The sequence below is a fragment of the Silene latifolia genome, chromosome 7 (genome assembly GCF_048544455.1).
Source record: "Silene latifolia isolate original U9 population chromosome 7, ASM4854445v1, whole genome shotgun sequence".
NCBI lineage: Eukaryota > Viridiplantae > Streptophyta > Magnoliopsida > Caryophyllales > Caryophyllaceae > Silene > Silene latifolia.
In genome coordinates, this window is record NC_133532.1 from 63,868,009 (window position 1) to 63,878,458 (window position 10,450).

Below are 10,450 nucleotides of genomic sequence, written 5' to 3' on the forward strand. Positions count from 1 at the left end.
TCGGCTCGGTCAAAGCTCGACTCGAGTTCGGTTAAATATGAGCCTGAGCCGAACCCGAGCCCAGTGTTGGTGATACGAGCTCGAGCCCGAGCCCGAGCTAACTAGAGTTCGGCTCGAACTCGAATATTTTTTTTTATAGTCTAATATACTTTGTAATTTCTTATTTAGAATGGAATACTTGATAAAAACAAGTAATGTTACAGACTTTTACAATTTACAGGACAAACAAATGTATTAAAAAAGCGTAATTTCCAAACATCATTAAAACAAAACATTAAAGTAAAACTTTGTTGTACTCTTATAGTCTTATTCTTTCCACCGCCTCACCAAACTTTCCTTTATATGCCGAAGAAGATTCATTTTATGCTTCGTGTCCTAGCTTTGATGATTGGAATAGAGTTGAAAAGGTGTGTGAGGTTTTGAAAGTTTTTAAAAGTGTCACAAATATTATATCGGGATCAGATTATCCTACTTCGAAAATTTATTTCTGATGGAGGTGTATAGAATAAAATTGGTGTTGGACAAATATAAAAATGATACGGAGGAATGGATGAAAGCTCTTATTACAAATATGAAACAAAGATTTGACAAGTATTGGGGTGAATGTAATTTGTTGATGGCTTTGGGTGCTATATTAGATCCTAGGTACGAATTGAGGGGTTTGGAATATGTGTTTGGTAAAATGTATAAGATAACCTGCTGAAGCTAGAGAGTATATTTCGAAAATAAAAGAGACATTGTATTCACTTTACTTAGAGTATGCTGCTGAATTTGAAACATCTCGTGAGGGTGCAAGTGAGGAAAATTCAAGAAGTAGTGCTTCTGGCAGTGGTGTTACAAGCAACGATATTGACGATGAATTTGGATGTTATGATGTCTTTAATTATCTGAGATCCTCTTCTGATAGTTTGACTGAGAAATATGAGCTTGACATATATATTGATGAGGGGACTTACCGCTGCCAGGGCCAAGGAGAGTCACTTAAATTTGATGTTTTGAAGTGGTGGAGTTCCGAGACTTTAAAATACCGAATTTTATCTAAGATGGCACGAGATGTGTTATCCGTTCCTATAACAACAGTTGCCTTAGAAGCAACTTTCAGTGCAGGAGGTAGAGTGATTGATCCATATCGTGCTTCTTTAGCTCCCGAGACAGCTGAGGTGTTGCTTTGTGCCGGTGATTGGTGTCGAGCTTTACATGGAGTAAAGAAAAAGCAAAAGGTAATATTCACTTATTAACTACTAAGTACCGTTTCTTTACTGATATTATACTGTCTAAGTTCATCACACATACGAAACTGTCTTTTTACAGGTCACTAAGGAAGAGAGCGTTGACGAGGTTGTTATTATACCAGATATTTGAAAATAAGGTTGTAATAATTCATTCTCCTTTTCTTTTGTTTGTATAATATCATTTTTTTTATTTTATGCTAAATCAATAGCTGAATTCATCGTCAATCGACCCTAGAGTATGCTAAATTCCTAAAATTTTGTCTCAGATGTGTGCTTGCATGCTGTGGACTATGGGATTGCTGCTGCTACCATTTTACGTAAGAGTTTTGGTTGAAAGTTTGAATGTTGCGAACAAGCTACTGGATGTAAAGAACAAAATCAAGATGCTAATCTTATCGAATTTTGCCTGTATGCCTTGCATTTTTATTTGTAGTAGTCTACTGGATGTAATCATATAATTTTTCCTATTTTTGTTGAACAACCGGAATATTAAATTGTCTGTTCAAAGTATCCATTTTATTTGAGATATTTATTTTGCCATTTTAAATTTAGCAAACAATAGCAGTGCAACAGAGCCCGAGCTCGAGCTCAAAGAAAATTTTATGAGCCGAGCTCGAGCTTTACTTTTGAAGGCTCGTCGAGCTAAGAGCCGAGCTCGAGCTTGGTTTTTTGTATACGAGCCGAACCCGAGCAAGGGTGAGTTTGGTATCAGATGTAATACCCGCCCTTTTAGGAACTCGTTGACCAACCTTGGCCGACCTTGGGGGCAGGGGGTATCACTTAGTGATGCGTGCCAGAGTTACCGTTTGCCTTGTTTGCCTTTCTATGTGGGTGGTACTCGATAGAGTAGAGGCTACTCGACCGAGTAGCTTGGGTACTCGATCGAGTAGGGGGCACTCAATCGAGTACGTTAGTCACTCGATCGAGTAGCGTCTTTTCAGCGAGGGTTTATAATCGTATTTCGTCAAAACCGCAAATCATTTCCGCCTCTTTCTTCTGAACCTAGATGTCGTCCCTTCCTCTTCCATTCACCAAATACCTTCCATGGGAGCCTTTGAGGATGCTAGTACCTTGAGGATGGGTTGCTTGAGTCGGGTATATGGTCTTAACACCGTTGTGAGATGCGTAGGTATGTCGTCATCATCATCATCTTTGTCTTTGTGATTCTTTATACGGTGGTAGTTATAGTAATAGGCTTGTGTAATGATTGTTTAGGGATTGCTTTCTTGGTTGATATCATATGGCTGATCGAGGAATCACTGCTTTTGGTTAAAGTTAGGTTTGCCTACTCAGTCTCTGTGGTTGTTTAGAGTGTTGGTTGTTGTTATTGATTGTTGTTGTCGTTGCTGTGGTTGTTGTTGTTGTCGTTGATGTGGTTGTTGTTGTTGTCGTTGTGGTCGTCGTTGTTGTGATACAGATGTTTGTGACTGATTGTCTGTGGTTCTCGAGGTGCGTCCTCGGCTGAGTGGAGTCACTTGCGGGAGTGGCTTCACGCCCTAGTTTCGCCCTCCATAGAACCCGCCACGGGAGGGGATGTGCACATTAATGGGACAGGGTTATCGCTCGATATGATGAGCGGGGCTTAGGTGGGAACGGTTGCGGTCCCCCACTGGCAGGGCTGGTCCAGTGGACAGTCGGTGACGGAGATTGGTTAGAGTGATTGTGATTGTATGTGTGTTCGGTCGTGGTTGCTATAAGCTGGTTACGATTGCTGTGTCTGGTCTTAGTTACTGACCTTGTGTGGTTGTCTTGTTTGTTTTGTTGTGTCTTTCGTGATCCTTTATGGTGAGCAGTCAGTCTTAGCAGGTGTTGTCTCGGATGGTTGCTGGAGTCCGGGCTGGGATGAGTCCTCACGAGTTATGACAGGAAGTAGTATATAGTGATGAGTTATATCTTTCTTTTAACAGTTTGGTTGTAACATTTGTAAAACAGTTTAAATGTTCTTTTATTGACCTTTGATGATTACTTACCTTGGGTAACCGAGATGGTGATGTCCTTATATGCTAGGGAAGGTCTTAGTAAGGCTCCTTGGTATATGGGGGTGTCACAAAGTGGTATCAGAGCGACGATTTTGGAACCTGTAACAAATGAACCTAATGAACTTAGTGAGTCTAATAAAATGAACCTGGTGTATGTGTAATGGGAGCCCCAGCTGATGCTAGATTTTGGGTGAGTAGGCGCCCTCATATCAAAATCCTGGCCCCATTGTGCTTAAGCCAGTCACTGGGTATGGGAATGTGGAGTCGGCAAAGATGTGCCTAATGTGTATGATGATTATGATAGAAATAATTGTGGATGAGTCTCTGTTGAAGATAGTATGTGCGTAATAGTTAAGTTAGAAGTATATATGGTAAAATTTTGTTGAAACTTATATGTGAGTGGGATGATAATGAGGATCGTGAAAAGGTCTAATACGATAGAAGTATGAGAGAGAGTAGAAATGTGTGATGTAATCTGGAACATGGTAACGGCTATATTTGCTTCAGCTTGTTAGTAATGGTAGTTTTATACGATTTTATAAGTTCTATAATAGTGCTAATGTTAGTAATTAAATAGTTACAGAATTGTAATGAGCATTATAAGACGTTAATGAATGAATGTGATACATGTATGGCTGAAAGTTTCTGCGTGTGACGTGACTAATTTGAGTAGATTAATTAGTTTATGTTGAAGCATGAATATGTTGCTAATGTACTTGGATGACACATGGAAAGTTCATGCTAAATATGTGCTCAGAGTAAGGTGAATATCAGTTTGTTAGCGATGTTGTAGACAAAAGTTTAGACATGATATAATGAGTTAATTGCATACATGGATGACTCAATAGTAGGGTAAACTATGTTGTATGAATTTCGTTATGAAATAATGTAATATGAATCTTAGTTGGTGAAATTGTTGCAATGTATTTGAGTAGTAATGGAATAATGTGAATGAATACGATAACCAGTGACGACTTCCGGACTTGGTTTGGAATCGACACGTAATGTTGTTTTGCAGGAATCTTCAGTTAACCTTGTAATTCGGACCGCGTACCCAACCTTACTTGACCAAGTGGGAATGCTTACTAGACCGAGTAGACCTCACTCGATCTAGTTAGGAAGCTATGACGTCGAGATGTAGGAAATTTCCTACGGTTACTCGATAAAATAGCGCCTACTCGATCGAGTAGAGGGCACTCGATCGAGTACCCTAGACACTCGATCGAGTAAGCTACAGTACCAGAAATTTCACGGGTTCTTAAACCCCTTTTCTTTACTCTTTCTTCCTATTTCTTCCCTCAACCTCGCAAACCTTAATCTCCTTATCCCTCTCAAGCCCTTCAATCCTTGTGTTTGTGGTGATTTATTTGAGTGATTTTCATTGCTTTTGTTTGCTCTTTCACTTCTTATTTGATTAAGGTTTGATTTCTTTCCTATTAATGCTTTTCACCAATTAAAAGACAATAAGGTTGATAGAAAATCTGAAATTTCGAGTTATATGTGAAGAAAGTTGCTTGTAGTTGTTGTAATATGATCCACATGTTTCCCTTTTATGATTGTTGTTGTTTATGCTAAAAACTGAATAGAAATTTCATAAATTGGGGCCGAATTTTTCTTGGGTTTGAGAAATTAAGTTGATTTTTTTGGTTGTCTTTTACATGTTATAGGATGGAATTTGAGTAATGTATGTTGTATATATGATGTGGGAGTTGATTTTTGTGATTTTCACCTCAAAATTTGCCTTAAAACTCCGTCTTAAAAGTGCCCCAAATTGGAAATTTGCTTCATATAGCTGGGATTTTGTGTTGTACATGGAAGTAATTTGAATGTAGGAGTCCTGGAAACTGTAATAGATGAATTAATTCATGTTGATTTTGACAAAATTTTCGCAGCTGTAAAGACCATCTGAACTTTGAAATTTTGAATTTTACTTGTAAATCTGGGAAATTGTTGGTGATAGTGTGTACTTAGATAATTCTTTCATGACATAGCTTGTGTAATTAGCATGTTTTGGTGCATACATGTTGGTGTATTTATATATATGTTGAACAGATGCCGAGCCTAAACTTGGGAACCCGACAAAGTAAGAGGGGAAGGGCTTCTCAGCCCGAAGTTGGGGAGGGTAGCGGACCAGTGGTACCGGCTGTACCAGAGTACCCTTCGGTAGTTTTTGTAGACTTTAACCAACGGAAGAGGTTTGTAGCTTTACAGACTCGCAAGATGAGGCCAACCCATTGTGTTGACACTGTAACACCCCCATATCCAGAGGAGCCTTAACTAGGCCTGCCTTAGCATATAAGGGCATTACCATCTCGGTTGCCCGAGGACAGTAATAATCAAATGTCGATAAAAGAACTATTAAGTTATATTACAAGTGAATAAAACCAACTAACGATATAAAAGATACAACTCAAAGGCTACTCGCTATAACTATCAAATCTCGTGAAGACTCGCCCCAGCCCGGACTCCAGCTATCAACGATATCAACACCTGCTAAGACTGACTGCTCACCATAAGGGATCACGGCAGACACACAGAACAACAAGACAACCACACAAGGTCAGTACTGAGATAAGACACAACAATGCCAACAACACCTAACAATACAATACAACACAATCAGCAACACACAAGCACACCCACACCGATCAACCTCCGTCACCGATCGTCCACGGACCAGCCGCCGCGAGTGGGGGACCGCAGCCGTACCCACCAAATCCCCGCTCATCATACCGAGCGATAACCCTGTCCCATTAATGTGCACATCCCCTCCCATGGCGGGTTCCACGGAGGGCGAAACTAGGGCGTGAAGCCACTCCCGCAAGTGACTCCACTCAGCCGAGAACGCATCTCGAGAACCAGAGACAAACAATCACAATCAACAACCGCTGCAATACGAATACGACAATACACAACAACCACAATACAACCACAACAACCGACACACTAGACCATCTACAGAAACTGAGTAGGCGAACCTACCTTTAAGCAACCGCAACCAATCCATGCCATCACACGACATATCCAGCAATCAAGCAATGCCTATAACCACAACACAATCATCTGTTACTACCAAGCAAACCCTAACTGCAAAGACAAGGATACGGATGATGATGACGACATACCTATGAGGAGAAACCCGGCAAAAGACCGCTACCCGACTCAAGCTATGCTCTCCTAAGGCACAAGGACCTTCAAAAGGCTTCCATGGAGGTTTTATGGTGAAGGGAAGGGAAAGAGGCGACTAAAGGGTAGAAGGAATGAGGCGGAAATGATTTGCGGATTTAACAAAACGCGATTAAAAACCCTCGCTGAAAACCCGATAATCGATCGAGTATCCCACATACTCGATCGAGTGACCCCCTACTCGATCGAGTAACCACGCTACTCGATCGAGTAGCCTCTACTCTATCGAGTACCACCCCTAACTCGTCACCCAAGATAGCTTTGGCACGCACATCTAAGAACCATTACCGCTCCTAAGGTTAGTCAACGCTGGTCAAAGGGTCTCTAAAAGGGCGGGTATTACAGTCTTCCCCCCTTAAAAAGAACTTCGTACCCGAAGTTCAGCTCACCTATCTCAACGCACTCAACATGGAAACACAACGACCTCACTCCTTTTTCGACACAAGTCACTACTACCCGGAAATACCATTCCCCTATGTCATCATCATCAACTGTCACTCTATATGTATATATCAACTCTTACAAACTATCATATATAAAACATCAACCTCGCAATACGAACCAGCACAAACAACGATCACCCATCATATATGAGATTACCCCACTCATTAGTAACAACTATCAACACGAAACATACCTCATATCAACTTCATGCCGCACTACTATACTACCATGTTACTCAACAACGCAATTCTACTACGACACATTGCACCACAACTATCTCTTTACGACCATCTTTTAAACATACTATCGATTTTCACTTCAATGTATGAATTACTCGACGAACTAAAGTAACCAATTACAACTTCATACAACCAAAGTGACCAAGGTAAAAGAAAACTTTGTAAATAAACAACAAAACATTTTAAACGAACAACAACATAATCTCAAAATCAGCCTTTTTATCACCCTTTTTATTTTGCGACATTACTCTTACCCTCTAAAAGGAACTTCGTCCCCGAAGTTCACCACCAAATTATCACACACGTTATTTATTACTTGTATCGTGACATAAATTAAAACCATATTATTTATGTTGACATTACTCATATTACTCATACAACTAGTCAATCATAAAGATACATACAACCATATTCGAACAACTAGTCACCGTCAAGCACGTATAAGCATATCATTTGAATTTGTATATGTATTGAATTCGGTGAAATATAACTTGCAGACGAAACGGATGTAAAATGAATGCAATAAGAATAATTACAACTCCCTTATTCGTTGCAAATACGCCTGTAAAACCAAGCACGACCTCCAACAATTGAAATAAACGATCCGAACATGTTACTATTCGCTAATAACCACGTTAGACACCAAACTTGCAATTATATAACAATTAAACAATTTTAATTTTCAAAAGCTCCTGTAACAGTGTTACTCGATCGAGTATATAGTGGTACTTGATCGAGTGCCCTGCTACTCGATCGAGTGTCTTGGCTACTCGATCGAGTAGCCCCGAGATCAGAATGCATCAATTCTGACATACCTGCAGCTACTCGACCGAGTATGGGGGTACTCTGTCGAGTACCTACAGGTCAAATGCCTTGGAAAACCTGTCATAACCCACATGTATATATACATACTCGTCACATAACTTGAGTCGGAATGACCTCCCGACTCACAAAATCCTGCAACAAAGTCAACCAGCAAATCCGGCCTTATGGCCAAGCATACAAATCCGAAAATAAAAGTTCTGACAACTAACAACTACCATAACTAACGACGACTACCATCAACCGATCACAACAAGGATAAAGAAATAGGAGTATCACTCCTGTTGTTGTTGCTGCTGCTCCTCCATCACCTCATCACCACCACCATCGCCTCCCGAGGTGCCTGCTCCCGATGACCCGATACCCGCATCAACCCCCACTCCAGCTCCAAGTCCTACGTACCAAGGGGTCAAGCCACCATAAGCAAAGGACTGAGGCGTCCCCCAAGCTGACTGATCCACCCCGTAAGAGTGGAAAACCCCACTATAGTCCCCAACTCTACTCCACCATACCGGATGCGGTCCCTCTGTCCCAATCCCCTGAGTGTACGCCATCTCGTGCATGTTCCGGAGTGTCAAGGTAGATGACACTCTCTCCGCTAAGTAGCTCGATTGCGTCTCCGGGGTGTCGAGGTAAGGGTAGCACGGAAAAGGGTGCTGCTGTGGTGGTGCTACCGGTCGTGGTCTAGTCTCAGCGGTCCTCTCTCTCACTCGACGGGGTCCTCTCCCCAACCTGGGCCTCTTCTCCGCTACTGCCGCGTTCTCCCCCTTCTTCGGCTCGGGCATCACCTGGAGCATCGCGTCATCAATGAGGTACGTCCTCAACTGTCGAGGTCCATCATCACCATCCTCTTCCTCATCGGAGTCCACTGCTATCACCACTGGGTCTAACGGCTCTGTCGGCGGAAGGTGCTCAGGAGCCGGAATCTGCATCCAGCTCATGCCCCACACTCTCTAAGCAAGGCTGCCATCAGCTAAAGTCCTCAACCATTTCAGGTCGAGGTAGTAGTCACGGTCCATGATGGGCACCGGTGTAGCCAGAGGAACATACTCGGACGAAGCCTCAAAGGTGGTTAGCTTCTCAGCTAACCGAGTGGTGATAGCGCCACAGCTCAAGTACCGGGAAGTGGCGGTAGCCATCAAAGCAAGGCTAGCGCAGACGATGGCAGGAGCATTGAAGACCACCCTCTCGGTCCGCTCCGGGTTGAGGTAAGACATCAGAAGCAACACCTCATGATTGTTCAATTTACTGATATCCGGTCTATCATAAAGGAGGTTCGAAAGAGAACGAAGAAAGATCCTCAATGTAACATGCTGAACATCATTAATCAGCATGTTGCTTGAGGTGGGAGCTGGTTTCCCGATAAGACAAGGCATTAGGCGGCAGACACCGCACTCAGCAGGAATATCAGTGATAGAATCCTTGGGAGGCTTGGCCAACCCAAGGTGAGAAGCAAAAAGGTCCATAGTAAGCAAGAAACTGGTGTTCATTAACCGAAACTCAACGGTCTGGGCAGCTGGGTCATAACTAAAGGAGCTCATAAACTCCAACGTAAGGAAAGGGTAGGAATGTTTCCTCAGCCTGTACAACCCCGTAAAACCCAAAGTCTCGAATATGTGACGGACATCCGTCTCTATTCCCAAATCAGTCAGAAGTGTGGTATCCACACACCTCGTTGGCCTCATTTTGCGTTTTTGCAAAGCTACAAAACGCTCTCTTTGTTTGAAATCTACAAACACAACCGAAGGTTACTCCGGTACCGCGGGTACCACGGGTCCACTCCCTTCCCCAATCTCAGGCTGTGTCACCCTTCCCCGTTTACTCTGACGGGTCCCTACGTTCGGTCTCGGCATCTGTTTCAGCATATAACTTAAACAAACTTGCATAAACATGTAAAGCATACAATTCACGTAATTGAACTTGGATGCAAAACTAGGTACACACTTTCACCAGTAATTTCCCAATTTGATATGCACATTCAGTTTATAGCAACTTATATCCAACAATTGTGAAAAGTTTAGCATGGTAAACACAACACACCCGACCAATTTCCGATGTTTTAGCATGATTCAATGTTACTCTATATGTACACCTAATAACATGGGAGGTATCATACATACTCATAGAGAGGTTATTTAGAACATATCATTACCAACCTTCAAAATTAGAAACAATACAACTCAGTTAGACTTGTCAGACGGTCTCTACAGCTGTAATTATTTGGGCATATTCACCATCAATTAACATCACTGCTATCATATTGAAGTTTATCCTTCACCTAAACATTCATATTCAACACCAAATTTCAAATATATAAAACGAATTTCCATTTGGGGCACTTTTAAGACGGAGTTTTAAAGCAACTTTTTAAGGTGAAAATCATCAAAATTCATTCTTCAACATGATATATACAATGTATAGTATTCAATTCCAGCATCTAATCAATGTAAGACAACCGAAATAGATTTTCGATTTCATAATCCTAGAAATTTCGGCCCCCAAATTGCGATTTCTAGTCTATTTTACAGCAATTAATCACCAACAATCA

The 10,450-nt window shown here is 41.7% G+C and overlaps 1 protein-coding gene across 1 annotated transcript; it reads left to right on the plus strand.

Moving 5' to 3' along the window:
* The first annotated feature begins 571 nt into the window (after positions 1–571).
* Positions 572–1,362, plus strand: LOC141590171 (zinc finger BED domain-containing protein RICESLEEPER 2-like). Its single transcript, XM_074410779.1, has 3 exons — positions 572–677; positions 757–1,220; positions 1,312–1,362. The coding sequence occupies exons 1-3, from the start codon at positions 572–574 to the stop codon at positions 1,360–1,362; spliced, it is 621 nt and encodes a 206-aa protein (XP_074266880.1).
* Positions 1,363–10,450: the final 9,088 nt, after the last annotated feature.

Bases quoted from the DNA above. Each gene is read 5' to 3' on its own strand.
- LOC141590171 (XM_074410779.1), top strand. From the start codon at position 572: ATGAAACAAAGATTTGACAAGTATTGGGGTGAATGTAATTTGTTGATG. The intron at 678-756 runs GTAAAATGTATA...CACTTTACTTAG, and splicing joins GGGTTTGGAATATGTGTTTG to AGTATGCTGCTGAATTTGAA. The intron at 1,221-1,311 runs GTAATATTCACT...GTCTTTTTACAG, and splicing joins GAGTAAAGAAAAAGCAAAAG to GTCACTAAGGAAGAGAGCGT.